This window comes from Solanum dulcamara, chromosome 8 (genome assembly GCF_947179165.1).
Source record: "Solanum dulcamara chromosome 8, daSolDulc1.2, whole genome shotgun sequence".
Classification (NCBI taxonomy): domain Eukaryota; kingdom Viridiplantae; phylum Streptophyta; class Magnoliopsida; order Solanales; family Solanaceae; genus Solanum; species Solanum dulcamara.
This window is the reverse complement of record NC_077244.1, coordinates 74,253,597-74,279,000: the sequence shown is the minus strand read 5'-3', so window position 1 is coordinate 74,279,000 and position 25,404 is coordinate 74,253,597. Positions and strand designations below refer to the sequence as shown.

At 35.4% G+C, this 25,404-nt stretch overlaps 1 protein-coding gene across 2 annotated transcripts; it reads right to left on the bottom strand.

Annotated features, from left to right (window-relative positions):
- Window positions 1-1,592: 1,592 nt before the first annotated feature.
- On the bottom strand, window positions 1,593-23,473 carry LOC129899116 (ubiquitin C-terminal hydrolase 13-like). Of its 2 annotated transcripts, none has more exons than XM_055973938.1 (32): window positions 23,313-23,473; window positions 23,095-23,161; window positions 21,240-21,384; window positions 20,985-21,142; window positions 18,358-18,623; window positions 18,059-18,277; window positions 17,876-17,984; window positions 17,666-17,781; window positions 17,353-17,451; window positions 15,884-15,993; window positions 14,811-14,885; window positions 13,152-13,230; window positions 12,909-13,058; window positions 12,738-12,818; window positions 12,525-12,644; window positions 10,920-11,042; window positions 10,415-10,492; window positions 10,234-10,322; window positions 10,045-10,153; window positions 6,485-6,553; window positions 6,293-6,403; window positions 5,416-5,471; window positions 5,125-5,302; window positions 4,949-5,050; window positions 4,781-4,852; window positions 3,996-4,061; window positions 3,680-3,745; window positions 3,035-3,121; window positions 2,721-2,837; window positions 2,525-2,599; window positions 2,295-2,381; window positions 1,593-1,943 (listed from the first exon to the last, which is right to left on the bottom strand). In XM_055973938.1, exons 1-32 carry the CDS (start codon window positions 23,331-23,333, stop codon window positions 1,902-1,904), a joined length of 3,342 nt encoding a protein of 1,113 aa, XP_055829913.1. In that variant the 5' UTR covers window positions 23,334-23,473; the 3' UTR covers window positions 1,593-1,901. The 2 variants fall into 2 exon arrangements, with proteins under 2 accessions (XP_055829913.1, XP_055829914.1); XM_055973939.1 differs by having other exon boundaries at window positions 12,909-13,055.
- Window positions 23,474-25,404: the final 1,931 nt, after the last annotated feature.

The window sequence follows — 25,404 nt, the reverse complement described above, 5'->3', positions numbered from 1 at the left end:
GGCTCAAATAATGTTGGTTGATATATTATATGTATGCATTATGTTGTTATCAAAATTTGCCACACATTAATTATAATTACTTTATTGTTATTGCTGATAATTTTATTTTATGCATATTGCATTTTATTAAGTACTTAAAAAGTAAAATAACTTGCAATTGAGTGCCAAAAAAAAGTTCTATTAGTTGTATCCTAAAAAAAAAAACAGATGAATAGGCTAGATTAAGCTTTGCTTGAAAAACATTTATCTACCTCGATATTTACATTAATTCAATGAAGGCATAAAATGCATCTTTACATATATAGTTATCATTATATAATTTCTAATCGATTGGGTCATGTGGGGAATTAGCTTTGTCCGAGGTGGTGTAAGGTGGTGTTTTCTATTCATTACTTCATCAATAAAATATCAAAATTTAATCGAAAAAAAAAGTTATCATTATACAACTCACATATACTCAACCGTTATAAACTAATATGGTTTAGTGTAAATATAATATGGAATATGTGTATGTTTTTGCCGTTTGTTTGAGGAATATTATTATCTAGAAGAATTGGTTTTTCAACACAGATATCAACAGAAAACCAGTAATTTAAAAATGCAAATAAGAAAGTTCTTGGAAATTAAACGGGTGCTAAAATTCTGTCCCTCTATTGGCACAAGTTAGCCGGCGTCTCTGTGCACTTTGACTGGAGAGAAAAAAAAATAGAGTTATTTTATAAAGGAAGGATTTGTTTTTTTAATTTATAGAAAATTAAAAATTAAAATAATTTCTAAAAATTAGTGTTAGATGGGCAAACATCCTTTCAATTTTTCAATGTTTGATTGGTTAGAATATTTGAAAAATAATTTTTCTAAAAAATGACTCTCAAGTGAAAATAAAGAAAATAAGTTGCATAAGAAAAATGATTTTCCAAATTTTTTGTCTCCTCCTACCCACCCAATCCCCCAACCCTTGGGCCTTGACCATCCCACCACCCCAATCCTATCCTACCTTTATAGTGTTTTTACTATATATAACATACAGATGCTTTTAGGATAATATTTTCTTGATTACTTACCAAACACTAAAAAATAAGTAAAAAATCTACTTATTTTTCAAGAAAATATTTTCTAGAAAATCATTTTTCATAAAAAACATTTTCTTCGTACCAAACACATCGGAGCATTTTCTAGGAAATCATTAATTAACAAATGTTTGAACTTTACATTTGGCAAATCCAATTTCATCCTAGTTTTATTGTCTGAATATTATATCGGAAGAGAGAGGATGCGATTCACCAATCATTCATTCATAAATTCCAAAAAATCAATAGATCTTGTGAATGTTCGCTCTTTGATTAGTAATTTACTGGCCACAATATATATAAATTCCAAAATAAATTTATTTTTAAAAAACTCGCTTAAATGTATTGTCCAAGTATTCAATAGGAACAAATCTTAAATAAGGTGTCAAAATGAAAGACGTGAAAAAATTTAGAGGTGCCCTAGGACTTTAGACCCTTGAAATTCAAATGCATTAATCCCATCAATCTCATTACAATTGTAGGCACGAAAAAAAAAGGTTTGAAGATCAAAGAAGGCCAGAAACGAATCAGAACACTATATATGATGAATACATTTGCTTGTTCAAAATTTTGCACATTTGTGTGAATTACACTAGCGGTGAGTTAGTAATAGTTCGCAGACGAGATTAGCCAATAGGATATGGATGCTGGATCTGAACCACACTTCACATCCATATCAGAAACAGATGCTCCTGGAACAAGAATCAAATCTGTACAAACTCAACATGTATTTAGCAAACAAGTGGCGCTGCTGCTACTGACTTTATATGCTTGGGCCTTGGCAACAAGTGCAATGATTATTAGTGGAATTTAATCTTCATTTCTGTTGTGTTACTAGTTGTATATTTTCATAGGCTTCTCATGTGAGTGGCGATTCTGCAACATCAAAGGAAAAAATTATAAGAATTCTCATTCACAATGAACACTACTTGCGGTTGAAACTTTGCTTAATGGAAACCCTCTCAGTAGCCAAAAGAAAAGAAGCATTAGTCAGTGGAACTGGGGCTTAAAGCAATTGGGCTGAGACTCCTCAAGGCAAAGTATATGTTCCTTTCCTGCCATCTAGTAAATAAACCGCTACAATGAGTAGAACTAGAAATTTTAATAGCAACAGTAGCCTAGTCAAGTCAAACTATGTCAGGAGTCCAAGCCTCTTCTTGGTATTAATCTTAGGGATTAAGCACTGAATTATAATATTCACATGTAAGAACCGGATACACAAATTACCTGATGTGCTGCATGAGTCCTTTTAGGAGCACCGTCAGAATGGTCTAATCCAAGATACTGCTCCCAAGCACCACTGACATCCTTTCTCTGCAGAGGAACAAGAAGATGAAAAGCAATCTAACATTTAATCTCACAAAGATGTGTGGTGAGGAGATGAGACTAGATCATGAATTTAGCGCCACTCCTTTTTTGCATTCTTCTTTTTCAGATTTGAGCAGTAATTTTAATACCTGGAAACGACTCGACAAGATGTCCAAGTCCTCAAGGTACTCAGGGTGACCAAGCGAGACGAATGCAAATCTCCACTGGAAAATTGTAAACAAAAGAAGTAACTATCTAATATAGGATCTACATGAGAAAGGAATTCTTGGAACTACCAATTGAAACCCTCATTCATGGGAATGGAAACGTCAAGTTGCAAATTACCTTAGCAAACTCTTCATCTGGGACCTGCAATTTCTTTTGTATACGCACCTTAACTTCAGCTAATGTCTCACCCTCATGGATAACCAAGAGAAAAGGTTCCCCAAAATTTTGAATTCGCTGTTAGAGACAAGAATATAGTGATACATAAGACACATTACTGAATTTCAAGTGACTGCAGAAAAGTTGTCTCCTATTTTTTCACTCTCCTAACTTAAACTCTTCTCCATATCTTCTTCTTTCTTTCCTCCTACCTCCCCTAGGGTGAAGGGAAAACCTATCAGAGAGGGGGGGGCACGAGTGCCGAATAATCTTACTATTTGGTTTTGTGCTGCCTCCTGATTGAAGTGGTATACATGAACCAAACGATCATGTGGGCCAAGATTTTTCTCTTCTTCAGGTATCTGCAAGAAAGAAAGGATCCACAATGATGAACTGCTGCACTACAAAACAACTTCAAATGTCACGCAGTCATATCCAATGCTGAATGTCAGGTTTGGAAAACATTGCCATGTTACTTCTGAATAATTTCCATGTCATGAATTCTGATGTAACAGTTCAATCCCTATCATAGGGTTCAATGGAAAGACACTTATCAGAATTCAATGCCTATCATAGGGTTCAATGGAAAGACACGAGGCAATCTTCATGCCAGTGAGAACTTATATCGGAAACATCAAAGCAAAGATCAGTAATACCAGATCTGTTACTGATTCCACTTTTTCTTGTTTTCCTTGTACATCACTTTCCTTGTTTTCGGTCTTATTCCTATTTTCATTCTTTTTAAATTTTTGGAGGATGCAGGTTTATCCGTGAGATTCTTAATCTTCTTTGTAAAAAAGAACTGAAGTCTTCCTTCTAGTTGTACACAAGCATCTTAACTACTCTCCTTTTGATTCTATCATTTAGACCCCTCAAAAGAAAAGAATGGGTTCAGTGAAAGGGAGAGAGGGAAGGAGAACCTCTTCGGCCCGTAGCGTCCAGTACTGGTCATTTATGTTTTCCATCTTCTCTGTGGTTGGGAATATCTGCACAAAAGCAAACATAAGGAACAAGAGGAAAGATAATGCAAAGAAAGACAGTTCTCTCCAGAAGGAAATGAGTAGAAAACCACCATTTCAGGAACCGGTGAACTAAATGTGCAGATTAAGCAAGCTTTAACAGCTCCTATTAGGATACTGTGTTACTATTACGTGGAATTTGCAAGAAGCAGTAAATCAAGGAACAGTGATTAGAAGGTTAACTTTGAGGCAATAATCAATAACAATGAAGTAATACCTTGTAAATCTTATGGTAGAATAGCTCTAGCAATCTTAGCTCTGCATCTGGATGCGACAACTCAACCTGTTTCACGACACAGCAGAGTAGCAATTAAGTAAAACTAATGCTAGAGAAACATCAGCAAAACAGAAATCTTACGCTATGCTCAGCTGGGGACAAAAGAGGAAGGACACGAGGAGGGCGCATAAAGAGGAGAGGCAAGTGCCCATTGTTTCATTAGGAAGAAAAGGAGAAGTTAAAGTGGAGGGCTTGTGACCCTCCACATTGCCCTTTTACACCCTTCGAATATTCATAAGAACTCAACCTGTTTCACGACACAGCAGAGTAGCAAGAGTAAAATTAATGCTAGAGAAGTACCAGCAAAGCAGAAATCTTATGCTATGCTCAGCTGGGGAAGAAAGAGGAAGGATACGAGGAGGGAAGTAAAGAGGAGAGGCAAGTGCCCATTGTTTCATTAGGAAGAAAAGGAGAAGTTTAAGTGGAGGGCTTGTAACCCTCAACATTGCCCTTTTACACCCTTCAAATATTCATAAGATTATAGAAGTTAAATGGCTTTACTTCCCTACAAGTTGTATTTAGCATCAGGAGAGAGGAAAAATATTCAAAAGAAAAACAAACCAACCAGCCAAACATATTTCCCTTCCCAACTTTGAACCAAACATGGCATTAAATACCTGCTACAAAACCAAATAAATGTAGCGAAAGGGTTGGGCTGTTCAGTAATTAGAAGAAAATTTGTTCAACTTAGCTTAACCAATAATGCTACCAGGCCAGTATATTACCTTCGTCTTTAGATTTTTAATTACAGCATCCACAGTACTTTGTTTTGGTAGTCTGATCGTGTGAATGACCACCTAAAGAGTAAAGAAGCGAGAATTGAAAATTAATAACTTATAAAAATGAAAAAGAAAGAAGGAAGAAAACAATAAGAATCAGTTTTGGATACTCACTTCTTCTTTGGTAGCATGATGAAAAGCTACTTTTAAGGTTCTCAAACCTTGCAATTCTGGCAAAGGAATGTCCAGTACTTCATAGTACAATATATCAGAAGCCTGCAAGATTAATTAGAGATAATAAGACTTTAGGAACTAATGCTCAGTATTATCCAACGGATTTTAGCACTCACCTGATTGTAGTGCACCAGCATATCTACAAGGTTGTCTACACCTCGGTATTTTATTGGTTGAGGTTTAGGTTGCTGAGAGTAGCAGTTGTGGGATGTGAGCCTAATTTTGGAGGGATCATCCAACTCGAGTTGTCGAGCTATTCTTCCCACAACTTCATCATATGTATCATTCCTAGACCTAGCATTTACAAGAAAACGTTTGAATAGCATGAATGCTCAAATTTGGTCAATGGCAGAGAGAAATAAAAAGTAAAATGATATTATCAGCATATCTGAGGTTTTTGAACATACAGCACTAAACAGAAACCCTCCTCCTTGGGTTTATCTAAAGATCGGAAGTGAACGACCTGAAAAACATAGTAGTATCAGAAATCTGATGACTTCCAAAAGAACAACAAAGTCGCAGACATACTTCAATGTGTCAAGATTTCTTGAAGTGGAGCAGGACCATAATAGAACAAAACACTGTTGGAAAACAAGTTGATTAATTGCAAACCATCTCAGAGGTTCCATGTGGTATAAGCAGATCTTGCCTTACTGTTTACTGCTTTGAAAGTAAAATCAATAAGTAGATACACTAGGTGTTTTCATTTGCTTTAGGTAGGGTTTCATTTCTTTCTCTTCACATTAATTTCCAATTTTAGGTAACCAAAATTAAAGCTAGAAAGACCAAACGTTTAAGGCTTCGGTTCTAATATTCCATTCTGAAATCTGCAAAGTTCCAGACAATGAGTCAATCAAAGCTGCTAACAAAGAATAAAGCTAAAAAAAATTGCCATCTTATCAGAATTTTAAAGATCTTCAGCTACTATAAGTTGAATTGTTGTGTTCAGACAAAAATCTCAATGCCAATTGTATGGAGGGAATCAGCAAGTTTCCCTAGATTGAAGACCCCCCCCCCCTTAAGTGAATGCAAGTGATCCGAGGAACTTATCAACAACCCTATGTAATGCAACAAAAACCAGGATTTGGATTTCAGCTAGTTTTCCCTCAATAGAAGTCTTCAATACATGCAAGTAATTTGAGAAGCAATCCACAATGGTATCATCAATCATATGGAATCAGCTACGACAAATACTACTATACCTTAGTCCAAAGCAAGTTGGGGTCGACTATATGAATACTCACTGACCATAATTGTTATTGAACAGATTTTAATATAAAATACCTGGCGATTGTGAATGTACTCCAGGAATGAAGGAACATCAGGATAACGGAATTGTTGTCGACTTTCAGCCGTTAAAGATTTTTGGAAGCATACTATATCACCATCCTCAAGCTGCACAGAAAAAGGACAGAATCATTCATAAGAAGTGTACATTGGCGTGACTATACACATCATGGTGTGGTCTGGGCATACCTGGCTTGATCGAAAAGTTGAGTTCTCGTCAATGTTTTCGCACATGACACTTGGTTCAAAATATATTTCCTGGACACAGAAAAACAATTGGTGGGGTTTTTACTACAATTTTTATAATCCAAATTCTTTAGATATTTCCACGTGATATTACAGAATGACAATACAAAACTACCACTTAAATATATCAATGAACTAGTAAAAAAAGGCAAAAATTATTTCTGTTCATGGCTGCTAGATTTGCAATCTGCACTTGAAGGTTGCATAATCATGGGAAGCAATCAATATCCGAAATCATAAAGGGGTTCTGTCGTTGTTTTGACTAGGACCTCATCAAGATCTTAAGATCCTATATAATCCAACTATTTGGGCCACTTATGTTCCTCTTGCTTAAAATTCTTGGTTTACAGCGAAGTACTTAGACTACAATACCTATCAATATTTTAACACATAAATTACTGTCAAAGACACTGTAATACTTTTTTTATAAATAAAATGTGGATTTTGTTGATTTTACAGAATGGTGGTGCCATGTACGAACTTTACTCCATGGAAACTCTACTATTTCAATGGTTTGAGGAGGAAGAAAAAACATACTAATTTATGCTCAGCAACAGCTTCAGAAGTATCAAGTTAGATAGAGAGAATGCTCTGAAGTTAAGTAAGCATGCAGTTGGGAATACAACTATTTGAAGGATTTGATGAGCAAGCAGAGGCGCATTATTCTAAACAATTGAGAAGAAACCAGCAAAGGAAAAAGTGTATCTTCTCAGAGCCCAGAATACGAAGAACAGAAAAGAAGAAATGAGATGAGGAATCTAGAGTTAAGAGTTGATTAGGGGAAGTTTGACTCAAAAAATAGAGTTAATTAGGGGAGTATTTCTAGAAATGCAGACGCAGAGTTAGGAACATGTTGACTGTAGAATTATGAAGATGAAAAATATTAGCTGCACTGTCTGTTGGTGGGAACAAGGAGCAAAAAGAAGGATACTATGACTGCTCACATACAAATATGAAGCTGATCTGTATTGCTTCCAAGGAACAAAAAAGAATTCTGGACAGAAAGCCTCAAAAGACATCTGGATAATTGTGAATCTAATTGACAATTTAGAAGAAACTTGACATAGTGTAGGTATAATTATCCTGTGGGGCAAGAAGATGTGGACCTATAGGGAGAAAACAAACAGTTTCATGTTTATACCATGTTGAGTTCATAGAGTTGTTATGTATGGATTGTGTAAGGACATCTAAAAGGGTTTATAAGGCTCTTGGGTTACTCCACCCATTACCTAAGGTGATTCAGTTAGATTCTCAAATTCTCTCAGATGGTATCAAAACCAGACCCCCGTGGCTAGGTTACCTTATGTTGGGTCACCATATTATGTTGTTACACGTTCCAAAGGTTCCACTCAGGGCATGGGTAGTATCTTCATTTGGTCATGGAATATTTTTGTCGGTTAAGCTAGTTTTTGGGTTGCTCCAGTGGAAAGCACCCTCCACCTTAAGGTTGTGGGTTCAAGTCACACAGGGTGCAAAAAGGTGGGAGCTCCTGGGGAGGGGTTAAAAAAGTTAGGCCCAAGGGATTTTTCCTAACCTGGTATCATAGCCAACTTTTGGCTGGCCCTTCACACTCGTAAGTTCACTTTAATTTAGCCCCAAAATTGGGTTACACATGCAAGAGAGTGTTAAATAATGTAGTTGTTCCACATGGATTGGTAAGGGCTTCCAAAGGAGTCTATAAAAGTCTAGAGTTACACCACCCATTGCCTTAATATTAGTTGCTCAGTTCTTTAACAAACCTTTACACAATCAGCCCATGTATGTTCTCTTAAATAGGTCATTTCCCTAATCAGGTGTCTTCCTACTTCCACAAGACTGCTTGATAATCAAATGAATATAGGTGTTATTCTTAATACACAAAATAAGTGTCTGTGTGGACAACATAAGATTTCCAAGTAAACTCTTAGAACTCAAACATTCTAACATTTATGCTTAGCATTCTACAATCCCCCTTGGAGTAACTGGTAAAGTTGCTGCCATGTGACCAGGAGGTCACGGGTTCAAGCCTTGGAAACAGTCTCTGGCAGAAATGCAAGATAAGGCTGCGTACAATAGACCCTTGTGGTCGGGCCCTTCCCCGTACCCTGTGCATAGCGGGAGCTTAAGTGCACCGAGCTGCCCTTTATTCTACAATCCCCCTTAAACTCAAACTGGAAAAATCAACTTGAGTTTGCTTATTTTGTAAAGAAAAAAAAACGCACATTTGCCAAGAAAATTTGCCGAAAAAAATCTGGTGAAAAAATCCTTTTATAGGGGAATCGCTGGCAAAATTTTCCAGGAAATATCACCCAAAAAAAAATTGTGCGGCTAGAACTGTCTTCAATAGGAGACATGGTACCATAAGAACAGTCACAGAAGAAATAAGAGTGGTACACTAGAACAGTCACTGAAAAGAGAAAAGAAAAGAAGCCAAAAAACTTTAGACGGGCAAGCAACCAGGCAGAACTGCTTAAATCCCTACCACAATCATAGAGGTTCTAATACCATATGAGGAAAGAAGAGAGACAGAGATTCTATTGAATAATCGATGATTCAGTACAAACTAACACCTTCTCATTGGTGTTAAACACAATAGACATGATAATCTCCAACGTGAGAAAATATACAACTTAAGAACCGAACTCTTAACACAGCGAGATAGCATGATCATTGTTCTTGTTTTATTTTTTGTATTTTGAATATAATGATACTAGTAAGTTTAATGGATCTTAACAACATCAATTTCGAATTGATAATATAACTTCAAATTTGAGATCATAATTAATTTCTAAATGCTTCTAGCTTCACAGGAATTCTTCATTTTCTCAAGAACTGTGGAAGTTTACTTGTAGTCCCAACCGTCTAGAATCCTTGAATTTAAATTAACATAACTCTTGAATATAGTGGCACATCCAACTTCTTCACATATTCACCAATACAAGAGAGAAAGAGAAAGGAGCATAAAAGTAATCAAGACAAGAAAAGCACCATCACGGGAAGTTTTGAAGGGGTAGAATATACTTTTATACAAACGAGGACTAATCTCTTGTCCCTCATAGACTTTTGGGTGCATCACAATGTTTTAGAGTTAGCACAATAACTGGGTGTCATTTGCAGCACTCATATTTTGGTGCCGTTTTTACTTTTTGCATACCACTGAGTTTTCCCGCTAAATCAAAGCATATGTTGACATATCAAGAAAAACAAAAAAACAAAAGCTAAAATAAAAGCTATTTGAACAGCAGGCAGAATAACATATTTTTCAAAGTCTTGTGCCCCAGCACATAAACTGGACCCCAAGGAGTGGAGGCAATGGAACCTAACATTTTTAACATACTGCAAACATAAGGAGGCTGAACGGAAACAAACTAGAAAAGCAGAGCACTTTAGCTCTTGTCAACTGCAAGTTCTGGAATAGCCAGTGATTTGCACCCTAACACGCCTCAACAAAGCTTCTTGCTTCCCAATTGGTACAGAGTGATCAAGGAGTGTACAGTATATCTAAAGATGTTCTAGGAACATACCTCATAAAGCTCAATCTCTTGATCTGGGGCATAGCCAGCCATTTCATTTAGTTTGCTCAAGATTTCAGTGGGCTTACTGATTCCTTTCGCAAAGAGTCTTCCAACATACCTGTGTACACGAAAGACATCATAGATCGCCAAAACAACTGTCATGTAAACGCAAAATATGAAGAAGATAATTTATTGTACCGTATATCTTCTTTCTCAGGATCATAAAGCTTGAAAAAAAGCAGAATATCATCTTTGGCCTTTTCCGGTGGAGAGAGGGGCATTAGTTCCTAGACATTATGCATAAATTATATGAATACTGGTCATAAAGAAAAGATCTTAAAATAAGCACCAGCACAGCACACTGGTAATGAATATTTACCGGTCCCAACTCTACTTCTAGAAACAATTTTAGCTCTGCATTGTGAACCTTATTGGATACTTCCCTGAATTGTCCAACCTACATTCAGGTAAAACTTGTCAAATAATCGAACAAGCAAATGATTTTCATAGCATGAGCTTTTAAGACTGCCAGTTCGTGGGGTTTAGTAGTACGCTAGTGTATCAATTCTCATCCTCTAATTTGGAGTCACCCATAACGTGTACATCTCATCCTTACAAGCTCTAGCATCTTCGCATGTTATAAATAATTATAGACTACCATTGAATACTCTAGGCACAACGGATGGGTAGGTGAATATTTACCTAGAGGATATGGGTTACCTTAAATTATTGACCCTACTTGTGGGATGGGGATATACATCTAATTTCTGAAAACCCCTACATGCGGGAGCTTCATGTACTGGGGGGACATCCTCTTTTATACTATAGCACCACTACCACTAAATCCAACTGTCGAAATAAATTCTAGGAAGAGAAAAATTTACAGTTTGAGCTTCTTCAAGATGCGTCAATAACCGATTAGGACGATAGGTATGATTCTGACGCTTTGCCCAGAGCCAATAACGTTGAAATTGCACTGGCACACCAAACTCTTTTGTGATCTCCTCCTGCATACAGCTATATAATTAGTTAACATAATAAAAAAGTATGTCATGACATTGCAGCGAATGCATCAGAAAAGATTAATGTTACTGTCAGACTTCAACTAACATTTAATGTTACAACAATAAATCTGAACAACACAATTTTCATAGCTTTTCAGGCACTGATACAGACACACGACGCAGCCTGAAGGTTATCAGGGGAACAGCACTATTATCACGAAACAAGGCATATGGCTTAAGTAACATGGACATATAATATACAAAAAAATAATATGGCTCAAGTAACATGGACTTATAATATTCAACAACAAAACCTCAAACCCAAATGGGGTGGGCTATATGAATCCTAACCAACTATATTTGTCCAATCAAACTCATCTCAGACTAACATATTATCAAATAAAATGAGGTAAAAGTAAAAATTACTATCAGTTCTCTTATATTTTAAGTGTCGAATCAGGAATGAATCAGAAATGGGTATGTTAAAACTTTTTCGCAGCTTTTTAGTCCTAAAGAATCTATGCAAAGTATCAATACACATGTAATATTTGTTCAGTAAGGGTAAACCTAGGTATTAAAACTGGAGGATTGAAACGGAAAGTGGCACCCTGGGTGTTGTGATAGAAGGATGCATACCAAAGTGAAAGGTAGGTTATACAGAACGGTTACAAAACCGGCAATGTTATATGGCAGTGACTGTTGGGCCGCTGAAGTCCAACATATGCACAAGATAAGTGTTGAAGCAACGCAGATGCTAAGATGGATGTGCGGTAATACAAGATTAGATAAGACTAAAAATATCATATTTGCTAGAAGGTGCAACTAGCATGCATTGAGAATAAAATGAGAAAAGGTTATTTGAGATGGTTTGGTTATATCTTACATCAACTTACAAATGCAGGCGTAAAACTATAGTGAGTGAAAGTGTTAAAAAAGGACGAGGTAGACTACACAATTTTAGGGAATCAATGCAGGTTTAGCTAAAGATAAGGCACCACGGAAAGAAAGAGATTCAAATAGGTGATATCTACTAGTTGAGAATACAATTGTTACCTTCCTCAAAAAAATCTAATAGTTGAGAATAGATTTTGGTCTTGTTAGTATGCTGATTTTGAACAAAAGAAACAATGTTACCAGATTTTCTGGTTGAGCAACAGCTTTGTACAGCAAGGAAAGGGGTGCATATAGGAGTGAATGAATATCAAATTATTAGCTGGATTATACTGACGCATCTAAGAATCTTATGCCAAAGGTCAAAAAGTGTAACCATGTCAATACAAACACATTAATTTAAAGAAGTATACATCTGAGTATCTTCATCTACTTCATAGGAAATACAACCAATTTAAGGTAACAGTAATAAACTGTATCTCATAGAGTCTTACTGAACTTATCTCGTTGCATTTTACTAGAGCTTACAGCATGTAGACAAGCAAATAAATCCTCAGACCAGTAGCATTTTGAGATTAAACGATAGCCGGTTACCTTGAAAACACTAAAAAGTGTCTGCCTTTGAATGCGGAAGCTCTTAACTTTCTCATGATCCACCAAATCAAAATATATATCTTTTCCAATCTGCCGTCGCATGTCTTCATCACGAGCAACCTAGTCATGCCATGTCATGTAATAATTAAAAGGTAACTAAAGAACAGGAGTTTGTCCTAAATCATTGTGAATGCTGGTATATTAATAAAAAACCTTTATAATTGTGTAAAGGTGTGCCTCTGATTTTTCCTTCGTCTGCTGCTCTTTATCTTCTTGTTCTCTTTTCAACCTTGCCTAGAAGATGTCCATAAGTATAGTCAGATCAACATGTGAAATAGGTGCAATGATAAATAGACAGCTCATGCTGCTGCTGCTGCATCTTACCCTCAGGTGTTCACCTATGTCCTTCTGATCAATAGTACACATTACTTTCTCTTTATCACTTTCTCGTATATAGACCAGCATGTAAGCATTTGAGTACTTCGTAAATTTAACGGGTGTATTGTTGAATCCAGGATTTGTCTCTGGAAACTGCTATCAATCCAGAAGGAACATTAAAATTAATTCAACAAATCTGATATCCTGGGAAAGATCAAGACCAATGAGTAAAACCAAGTCGGAGATTACCTCCTCTTCACCACCATATTGCCCTTCTAATACCATTTTTGCATCTTCCTTAGTCACTCTTTCATCATCAAATTTATACCTGGAAACATTCATGTTACTCGCCTAGGAAAAAGAATCATAGACTTGCAGAATAAACCAAAGGCAAAAAAATAATAAAGCAGACAAAAGAAAAATTGTCAGGTAACTGAAGTACAAGATGACCAAATATGATGCAACGGAATATGAAACACGGTCAGTTAATTTCAGTAATAAACAACCAAATATGATGCAGCGAAATACTCATTGTCCGATTGTAGACTAAAGATGAAAGGAGGACACACAAGTGGAGGTTGAAGTAGATTAACCAATACCAACTTATGATTATGACTCTGACTCATTCTAAACAATAAGCCTCGATGATCACATCATATACAGGAAAAACACATAATAAGGGGGCATTTCAATGTACCGCAACTGGAAATAACTTTCTCTGAATGCATTTAAAGGTAATATAGACTAATACAAGGAGAAGTTTCTTTCAACAGTAACAAGGCCAGAAGAGCTAAGATTATCCATTTCATACTGCCAATAAGATCAGACAAGTGTTTCATACTTATATTTCAGCATATTAATCATGAAAAATAGAAAAGCTAAGTTATTATTACCTTTAAAAAAAAATGGAAAAGTCAAGCCATCTTGCATGGAAAGTGGAAAGTGGAAAAATTAATCTCATAACTATGTCTCCTTCTTGAGACATTCGTAAAGCTAGTTCTCTATATATGTGAAAGAGCAGCAGCAAGGTGATTACAGCAAAAGATAAAACATAGATGGTGTCAGTGGTAAATACAACCACAGAGATTAAAATAGCTAGAGAGATACACAGGCGTTGTGGGCAACCAACATATTTACAAAGAAACAGATGTTGAAGTATTCCATTCTAACTGAATACAAACAACTTCATAATACAGACAACAAAATAGACCCTTACAAAATATACCCTCCCAGTTTTAACAGGTCCGATTATAGGATGGACGTTTGTCTGACTGAATGTGAAACACTTACCTACTGTATACAGTGAAGAATGTTATAGCCTTTTTGGAAGTGGGTAAGGATGTTTTACATGCTCAGATCTGAAGCCTAAGCCCCATGAAGTATGTAGTTACTTCTCCTTCTGAAAATAAACTAGTTTGGTCTCTCACCACTATGATAAACAGGAGAACTATCAATCACTTTCAGCCTTAGGGATGCCCAACATGTTGGGACAACTCATCCTACAGGCTAAAGCTTAGGATGCTTTGGGAAGAAGCACTTTGATTTCCCAACTTCACAAGCCACTGGAGAAGAGGAGAAAATTCATGCAATACACAAAAAGTAAACAGAAAATGGTATCATGGTATGAGACCAATAACAATTGTTCTGTATGATGAAAACAATGGAACAACCTGAAGAAGTACAATGGATGGCTTTTTGAAAAGAGACTTCCAATTACATAGTTTTATAAAATGTCAATAAAAGCTCTGACTCCAACTCCAAAGCAGGCAAAAGCAATTTCTTATCAAAAGGGCAACATAGTTATTACGAATAAGAAGAGGAAGAATACAGTTGTGTAATACTTCATGATTTCAAAAAAACAATGATAATCCATGTATGAAGAGACAAACTCATGCGTAAAATGTTTACCATTGGTTTGAAAGAGTTGGCCTTATGAAAGCATAATAGTGTCCACCATGCACACCACCACTATGGACTAATACACTGCCAAGAAGGAGGTTAAAAAATGAAAACAGATGAGCTACATTATCCCAAAAAAAAAAAAAAGATGAACAGGCAAGCAAAAGTCTTTGATGTGAATACTACAGCCTTAAGTACAGAGAAATAACATTATTCCAGTTGACTTAGGTAGGCTTCCTGCACACAGAAGTCTGTTATGATATACTTGGTCAATCATACATTCATCCAAGAACCACGTTTTTCCTGATAAAGTGCATTCATTCAAGAACCACCTATATTCATCACAAATAGTGTATCCAATTGTTGTAGCATCACGATTCGAAACGTACCAGTCTCTATGCTCACATGCTTAAGACTTCCAGTGAATCTGACTTTCAACGGAAATTTGAGTTTCTAAAATCTATTATACCAGGGAAGATATAGCATCTTCATCATTGCCACTAATTTCCATTCTTGTATGATCTAAAGATCCTTTTAGCTCACATTCTTCTTCATCATCATATGACCTATGCATGATTTTCTTTATCAAAAAAATGACCTATGCATGATTTGCAAGGGATTTATGTCCTAGCTTTCTGTTTTCTTCTTCCTCCATCCACTATCAGATCACAGTGGGCCGAAGTGGAAGAATAACCACATAATGCGCTTAAAACTATGCAAGGATCAGTTTCTAAATCATCAAGGCAGGTTCTGTTTCGCTCAGCAAGTTTGTTAGATTTGTTAATCAGCTAATTAGAATAATGCTGGTATGTGAAAGCTCATTATGAATTGACTGCCACCAGGCCAATTTTCTTGTTCCCATTTATTTACTAACTGAGTTATATACTTATTTTTCTGGGTTGGCTAAATATCTGGCCCATTTCATTAAAACAATGGGCACTTTTTCCTTTTGTAAGGTAAATAATTTTATTGATGTTGGTGGGTCATTTAGAGGGGAAAATGCAATTATAATTTAACACAAAAGTGGAAAGCTGATTTTTAAAAAAAAAACATCATAATTAAGACTTCAAAGAATATGATACCTGTGAAGTGCGTAAAGGTTTCTGACGGTTTTATCAGCCTCGGGAGACAAGTATTTACCATTCTCTCTGTCCAGATCAAGTTGCAAAGGGAACTCATATCGGTCATTTATCTACATTGCATCACCGATAAATAATTGAATCAATCAAACCATCCAAACAAATTCAAGATGACTTTTTTATATAAGTAATCTATATTACTTTAAAAACATGAAGGTCCTTAGAAATGTTGTGTGAACTTTTCGCCCTTCATTAAAAGACTCTACAATAGACAAAACTATCATTTACTATTTTCCTCAAATTATTATTAATCATCTTTATAATATTGACTCAAGACCTTTAAACCATGAAAAATTAAAGAGTCTTAAAGTATATGGTAAGAGGTATTAGGAGAATTATCATAATTAATGTTGGTAGGTTTTCTTTTTCCTTATGTGCGTGAATATATGGGAAGGAGAATTAACTTTTTAGAAGTTCAAAACATAAATATTACGTAGATTAACTTTTTAGAATTTCAAAAACAAAATTATTTAGAATAAAAAATAGTTGGACACTTCTATATATAAACAAAACAAACGGCCTGTTTGGATTGGCTTTTCATTTTTGACTTATAAGCCAAAAGCCATAAGATAAAAATTCTCACTAATAGCTTTTGGATTATTTAATCATTTTAGCTTAAAACTAAGTGCTTATGAGCACTTTTAAAATTTATCCAAATAATCCAAAAATGCTTAAAAGCTATTTTAGCTTAAAAGAACTTAAAATAAGCTAATCCAAACTGGCTCAAAGCTTGCTCGAAGGCAGCCTACATCTTTGGTTGTCTCTCCCTCAACTGGGTCAGGTTTATACTGCTTCCTCCAACCTGGACAAAGTTAATTCTCACTAACTTATTCTATCATCATTTAAAAATTGGAGTTCTTTAATTACTGTTCTTATTTGCGTATTTTCAGTGAGTTATAATTTATTTTGATTAGTGGATCTTATTTGATTTTCTTGCGTTTCGTGTTCAATAAATACTCACTTCAATTATTATTTTTTTTCCAAACCCGTTGTTAGGTTATTTTGGCTCAATGTTTTCTAGCAATAATGTTGATAGAAGACGCAAAAGTCCTGCCAGATTTCATCCTAATTCTTGCCCCGCTATTGGTCAGGTATATGTTTATATATGTCATCTATACATAAAAAGTGTTCCTCGCGTTTGTTTCATGCTTATTTTTATCATCATTTAAAAATTGGAGTTCTTTAATTATTAGTATTGTCTTATTTGCTTACTTTCAGTGAGACACAAATCTACCTATAATATTTAAAAGTACAATTTTTTTACGCGACTAACACGTGGAACGCACATACACTAATCTAGTATATAGAGGAAAAGCAACAGACATATCCAAGAGCAGAAGAACACTTGACAGTCTAAAATTTTGAAATCATGGAACAATAGCTGGCACTTGCTAGACTAAAAGAGCACTGACCTTTGTCATATTGTCTCGCATATAATCATATTCAAAGCGCTTTAACTGAAGCTGCAGGACTGGGGGAAAATCAATAAACAACACACCCTTCCTTGCATCCTGAAACAACCATAATACTCGGTATTAGATAAGGTTGATTTTGCAAAAGAGTGACCAAAACCCTCAACGGTGTGACCAAGCAGAGAAGCTGAAAAGGAATGAGAGACAAGGTAGGCAACAGAAAATTGAAGCTCAACTTCCCTGAAAATTTTAATCAAGTTGCTCAAAGATCATAGCAAAATACAAAACTCAATAACTCATGTGCCAACCTTACCTGCAAACCATATTGCTCTGCTTGATATTTGTTATCACCATCAAGACATTCAACTTCAACATATTTATCAAAAGAAGCATAAACATCAGAACAACCTTTGACAACAAGCTGAAGATCTGCCACACACAAATGTACAAAGCATTATAAGATATAAGGATAAAATGGCTAAGAAAGAAAACAGCACGAGCTTGTTTGATCAACTGAAGATACCATAAAATGACTCCTTTCTCCTAGATTTGTAATCCACATTGATACACTCAATGTAGTTCATATTGTGCCCTTCAAATAAATGTTGTATGGTGCCTTCCACAAGGGTTCCCTAACACCGGCAGAAGAGCAGTTATCAATCAGTTACCAAAGCACAGAAGAATAACTTGATATGCATAATTTTACCTTCATCTTTCCCTCAAGCTTTTCACATAGAACTCTATTGAGTTCTTGCACATCATGCTGCAAGAAAGAATCATGAGAGTCCCACCCGAATGACTTTGTCAACTCCTTTGTTGCTACACTGCTGTCACTGTATTGGAGCTGGTAGAATAAACTTTGCAAGGCCAGGGGGATGCTCACAGACGGCATATCATTCTCAGTTGTAGGCATGTGGTATACAGCCTGTGAACCCAGTGAACTCTTAAAGCATCACATTGAATCCTTTAATTGACCACATAAAAGAATGCAGCATAGTAGCTAACCTTCCTGAAGTAAGGAATATGGTAGAAAGTCTGGAGCAGAGAGTTCATATAACATGTAGCTCCTTGATTCTTGAGTCCAACAAAACCAGTTCCTTTTTTTGAGTCGTACAACAAATAATCAACAGTTTTTCGCACAGCAACCTCAGCTTCAACAGTGAACGCATCATCAACAAGATAACCCCCATTTTGATCGTATAGCTCAGCAAGTGACATAAACTTTGTGAAACCCCAATCACTGGCCTTAGCATTGAATTGGTGGTGTGCCTCTGCAAAGCACAAGAAGAAAAACTTTTATAGAGACCTATAAAACAGCAAATGCAATTATTCTATGTTCGAACTTTTATGGGCTTAGCTAAAACAGCCTGAAGTATTTCCATTGCACATTGGAAATTGCCAGAACTCCTAGTTACTGTTCTTTTGTCATATAATCTAGTATTAATAAAATACACGATCCTGATAAGCACTTCACACAAGATGGAAACCAGTTCCCACAACCCAACTTCCAACCCCCTCCCAAAGAGAAGATTTATCGGAAAAATAGCATGAGGTAGGACTAGTGGGAACTAGACATCCTCCCTCCCAAGCAACAATCCAGCCTTAGAAAAGGGTTTCAACATTAGAAAGATTTCTTCTAATATATTAAAGCAAGAGAAAAATGTAAATCAAAAGACAGACAAACTCAACAAATCCCAAAAATGGGGTGTGTGCATTGCACATCAGTCAAGGACAAAAAAAGAGTCCAAGTGAAGCACATGCAAAAGTTGAACAAGCAACTGCTTGGCAACTCAACCTGGATCAGACTACTTATTCTAACCCCCTGGTCGCTGACTGCTTTTTCATTTTCTTTTTTTTTTTACCTCGATTGATTGGTTGTAATGCTCATGGGGTTGTATATAATCCAATAGAGAAGAATGTGCATAACCGATCACAACTAACCTCATACTAAGACATAATTGAGTGGCTAATTGTCTTTTTAATTTTAAGGTACAATAACGAAAAGATTATTGACCATTCAGAAAACAGCAGAATGAGAGTACCAGAAGAGACACATCCAAAAGAAAAATTACAGGAATGTCATGGATTTAGGAGCTCACGTTTTCATTCAAGATTGGCAACTCAGGTTTGCAGGTTCTTTGATCAATCTTCTTACTTTTATTAAGAGCTCTTTTTAATCGGTAACTGTCAATGTGCTGATGAAGTCAATCGTGGAACTGGGGGGAAAAGCATGTACATCTCCGAGTTTTAGATGAAGTAAGCATTTTCATTAACGGCACCGAGAAGATGCAAACAGAACTGTTACAAAAGATAGATGTACATCTTGCCAAGTTACACCAAAATCTAACCAAAATAATACATTTCTTTCTTTCCAAAAGCACCACCAGATTGCAGCTGGATAGTATTGTGGAGATTCTGTCAACACGGTTATAGCATGCATGACATGTTGAAGGTTAGTACCCTCGTGAAGAAAGAAGGTAGAGCGTCGAGTAAATGGTGGTTGATGATGGAAGATGGAGACACAGTTTGGATGTTCACGAACCTTTCATGTGGGAGGAAAAAAGTTAGGTTCTCATCATCAAAGAGTATGTTGGAAAGGCAAATAAAGGTTTTAAACAAGCATGGCGACCGCATTCATTTTGCATTGAGGGAGAATTTGAAAAATAAGATAAAAAGACATGAGTGTCATTAGACAATGAAAGCAACAGGGAGGAATAGGTTGAATCAGCTTCCCAAACCACAAGGTTAAAGGAGGGAAGAGGGATTGCCTACCTCAAGAATGTGCCAAAAACCATTGGGCTATTTCTCTATCTAAGTTGGAGAGCAAGGAGAAAATCCCTATTTTTGTTGTTGTAAATCGATAGGGAAGTAATTATGTCCAAAGGAGTTGAACCATTGTTGGTGCCTCAATGAGGTACAGAATCAGAACAAGGGGAAGGGGAAGGCAGTTGATTGTAATAAGAAGGAGAGGGCTACTTGGAGCTCATCAAGGACGTTCGCAACTTACATTTTAGTTGGGACAACCTCCTTAACACCGCTGATTTGGAAGCAAATATCCCCTGTTGGGGGGAACATAAGGTAGATAATAGGGGATAAAGGACGGTTCCCACGGGAAGGTAGGGTGTTGATTGCATTCAAATATTAAGGTTCAGGAAAATGATCAGCCATTAGCTATAATTAAAGGAAGTAGATCACTAAATTGGTGGGAAATAGACTTCTAAATTTCGGGGAAGACTTGTATGTTTTGCTCAAGGGGAAGGAAGATAGAGTTTTAGAGTTGCTAATTGATATATAACAAGAGTCAAGGGGGGCAAGTAATAATGGGAAAAGAGATAGGAGGGTGGGAGGGAAAGGAAGTCAGTGAAAACACTAAAAGGAAGTGAGCAGGGAAAGGGCAAAGTGTCCAAACTACATCTTGAACTACACTCACGTAAAAAGCACATGATGTCTGTTCTCTATGACTTAATATAGTTATCCAACAGTCAGGTTATTAACAGAAGAAACAATCAGCAGAGCAGGCACAACAGAAAATAAACCCTTAATCTGGTCTTTAAAAATTCAAAAGAGAAAATTTTGGTCTATCAACTGGAGAAGAGGAATTGTATCTGAACATTGAAATATGTAGCAAGTACCATTTCTGATTGAGTAATTGTTCTGAATTTGATTAACTACTGACAAACTGAACTGGGCATATATACTCCACTCATAAGGTAAAGCAGCTGAATCAGCAACATCCAGATACATAGACAAGTAATCAACATTGTTGCCCTTGGGGAAAATTAAAATCCGCCTGTCAAATAGTAGGGGGAAAAAACATCATGGGACCTAAGGTAATAGCTTTACTGTGTGCAAAGAATATGGAAGGATAAGAAAGAATATTACAATACCATTTATAGCCTCCACCAGAAAAATCATCAGAGTAGAACTTCTTCACATTCAACCTAGAGAAGTTCTCTACCTTAAAAGTGAACCTGAATGTTTGGGGATCCTCTGGTAGCTGATTTTCCCCATCATTTCCTGTTACTACTGGTGCTAACAAGTCAACATGGAGAAACCATCAGATCAAAAACTCAAGAACCAGTTGTAAGAACATAGACAAACATATCGAATAAGCCAATGTACAATCAACTAAGATTTGGTTTAATTTAAAAATTGTAGCAGCTTGAAATGAAGCTGCATGGTATAAGCACCATGTTGCTGCACTACACAATCCTTCTCATTATCATATCTCCAACAACATCATACATAACACAGTCGTCCAAATGCTACATAAGACTTTTGTCCGCCATACTTTAGATATCCAATGACGCGGAGATGCACCATAAAGTTAAAGCTCATCAAAACATACCAAAGTGGCTCTACTCAACCATTATACTAATACTCCAAAAGGTTAAGTAAATGAATCTCTTGTGATTGCAAACTATTAAACTCGAGAATAAGCTATTCAAGATGATTATTCAGTTCCCAACATTTCATTGGACAACAAGCAAATCTAAAATGTGAAAGTACTAACATTATAAGTCAACTTGCCATAACGTGGATTCCTATACCTCAAGCTTATATTTTAAACAAATAACATATCAGTGCCATAGTTTAGCATAGTTCAGACACAAGTATACAAAATGAGTCACGATATGTTTGTTTGTTTTGTTTCTAATCCTTTAATTCTTTAACTACTTGTTTATTTTGGTGTAACCAGACATTCAAGAGTGCCAATGTAGCATGAATGAGTATCCCCTTTGAACAACCTATCAACTGTATAAACATGGGAAATGTTCTCCTTATCCTATAGTCCCCATTGTTGAAATAGTAAAACACAAACACGTTGCTTCTTTTTCCTCCTCAAGGGCATTCAAAATGAGTATCCCCTTTGAACAACCTATCAATTGTATAAACATGGGAAATGTTCTTCTTCTTTTTTTCTGAGCAAGTAACATTTGTGTATATTGACAAGGACAGTACATTGGTTGTACTGAAAACCATATCTACAACATGTCAAAAATAAAGAACTAAATCAGCAATCCTAACAAGAGCCCAGGATATCAACGATTGTCTCAGTATCTTCTAAGTACATCTGTTTACGCCAAAAACAAGAGAGCTTAATGCAGTTTAACTTGATCTTTTGTAGATCACAATAACATGGGAAATGTTCTACTTATCCTGTAGTCCCCATTCTTGAAATAGTAAAACACAAACACATTGCTTCTTTTTCTTCCTCGTGTGCATTCAAGAGTGCCAATGTATGAGTATCCTCTTTGAACAACCTATCAACTGTATAAACATTGGAAATGTTCTACTTATCCTGTAGTCCCCATTCTTTGAAATAGTAAAACATAAACACATTGCTTCTTTTTCTTCCTCGCATGCATTTATGAGTGACAATGTAGCATGAATGTGTATCTCCTTTGAACAACCTATCAACTGTATAAACATTGGAAATATTCTACTTATCCTGTCGTCCCCATTCTTTGAAATAGTAAAACACATATACATTGCTTCTTTTTCTTCCTCCAATTGCTTATTCAAGAGTGTCAATGTAGCATGAATGAGTATCCTCTTTGAACAACCTATCAACTATATAAACATGGGAAATGTTCTACTTATCCTGTAGTCCCCATTCTTCGTAATAGTAAAACACAAACACATTGCTTCTTTTTCTTCCTCCGATTGCTTATTCATTTGCTCAAAATTGATTAAAAAAATTAAGAACAAAGAACCCAGAAAACATTAATGCTTAAGTACCATCGATGAGCTGAGGACCTTCACCAGCCAAATCAGAAAGTGGAAGCAGCGTCTCCTCATCTTCTCGCTACTCCAACATAAACACAAAGAAAAAATCTCAAGAAATTTAACACAGTACAAAACCCTAAAATCCAAGAAAGAGTAGCAAAAATTATAAGCCAGTCCAATTGTATACTGTGTTCATTTATGAAGAAGACGAAGAAGCTTGGTAGACTTACATCGTTGGATGCTACAGCCATAATGGTGATCGATGAAGAAATTCGAGCGAATTCAAGTTAATTCAGAAGATATTTTGGAAGAAAATGGAAGTAAGAGGGATCAGCTTCGAGAACGAGAAGAGAATAACGAGGGAAAATGGAAAAACTGAAAGAAATTAAAGAAGTTTTTGGAGTGCAGGAGGGTATTTTCGTCACTTTATATACCGAGTCCAAGTTTAATAAACTTAATAGCCAAATAAACACTCGTCGTTAACCGTAATGTGCTTTCGGCCTCCAAGATTTCACGTGATTATAACCGCTTAAATTGTACTATTCAATGTTATAAAGTACAAACTCTCTGGCAGGGGTCGAGATTTATCTTTCGATATAAAGTTACGTCATTTACATATGATTAAAATTAATTTTTTAGATATATAATGGATATTGAATTTTCTTTAATCTTTTCGTATGTCTATTTTTTCTATTTCAAACATCTTAGTCAAAATACTAATTTCATCATTGTGTTTAAGCATGATTGATTTCGACATATTTTAATTGCTATGGTGATTGATTGTTTATCATTATAACAATATTTCATGGAATTGAGTATGATTGTATTTGTTATTGCATTAATTTAATATTTGATTGATAGGTTAAATAAATTCATAAAATGGTTTTTTATTATTTTTTAATGTTATGTAGGAACTTAAATATTAAATCTTTGGCTTAATAATCACACTTTATATATAAAACTAGTGTTTGTGATGGTGTAGTTATTCACTATTGCAGACATCATTATTATTTCGGGCCGAAGATAGAAAGAGTGTGCGTCAGTGTAAGTGTACACTATAACAAAATCGGTCATATTTTAAAATTTAAAAAATACTTTAAACAATTTATTTCGATCACTCTTTAAAAATTTACTTGATACGTCGATTCGATCGATAATTGAATTGTACAAGGTCGCTATTTATGTGATCATCCATTTGTGAGTAAAGACGTGTATTCATGCATGTTGTGTGGTTACAAACGAAATATTGAGTAATTAATTATGAATGTTTCCTACTTCAAGAGGCGGATCTACGTTGGGTTCAGGGGGGTTCCACTCATTAAAAAATTACACTGTATATATAAGATAAATTTTTTGATTTGCGTGTATATATTTATCATTGAACCCCTTGAGCATAAGTCAAAGGACATAGCTTAGTGGTAAATGGATTCAATATTTCGCCTGCCTATGTCAATTCGTGGATTTGAACCTTGTTAACCACACTTTTTTTTTCCTTTCTAATTTTAGGCGCATTTGTAGGCTTAGTTTTAGGTGTGCTTGATTTTTTTTGAACCTCTTATATAAATTTCCTGTTTCCACCACTTCCTACTTCCCTTTTTATTTTTTTGCGTTCGTTTTTTAAATGTATTGTTTCTAAAAAATAACATGGAGGTGGAAACATATTTAAAGATAAAGATAGAGGTGGAAACATGTTTAAAGATAAAAATATAAAAATAAATATTACTTTTAAAAATCTTATTATCATTTATTTTATATGATGCACTACTTGATTTTACTTCTTTATCGACTAACAAGCAGATTATTGGAGAATGTAATTGTAACACTTATAAACATAAAAGTTAAAGCAAATATAGTTAACCTACACCGTCCAACACCAAAGGAGAAGAACATTGAAACTTAAATTTTTCAAACAAAAAAGGGAAGTCATTTCGTCGAGGGAAAAAGAATATTAGTACTAAAGAAATAAAGCAAAATACAAAACTAAAAAATATTAACAACTATATAAAGGTGGTGTCCAGTTATGTTGCACCATTTAAAGACACGTATATACCAACATAAAAAATGATATAATTAGTGCCAAAGTAATAAGTACACTCTCAACACAAAGAAGAAGCTTATCATAAAATACCAATACACCCTTTAATATGATTTTTTTTTCGTGAAGCAGACATGTTGATAAATTTAACTCACTCTTTTAATATAGTAAAAAAAAATTATGAAAGTATGAAATTCGTATAGTAATCTTAGATATTCTAGTTCTCCAAGAATAATGAACTATTATATTACCAAAAAGAAAAACAGTGATTATATAAGAGGTAATTT

Bases quoted from the DNA above. Each gene is read 5' to 3' on its own strand.
- LOC129899116 (XM_055973938.1), bottom strand. From the start codon at position 23,333: ATGGCTGTAGCATCCAACGAT. The intron at 5,303-5,415 runs GTATGTTCAAAA...TGTAAATGCTAG, and splicing joins GAGGGTTTCTGTTTAGTGCT to GTCTAGGAATGATACATATG. The intron at 2,600-2,720 runs GTAATTTGCAAC...ACAATTTTCCAG, and splicing joins CAGATGAAGAGTTTGCTAAG to TGGAGATTTGCATTCGTCTC.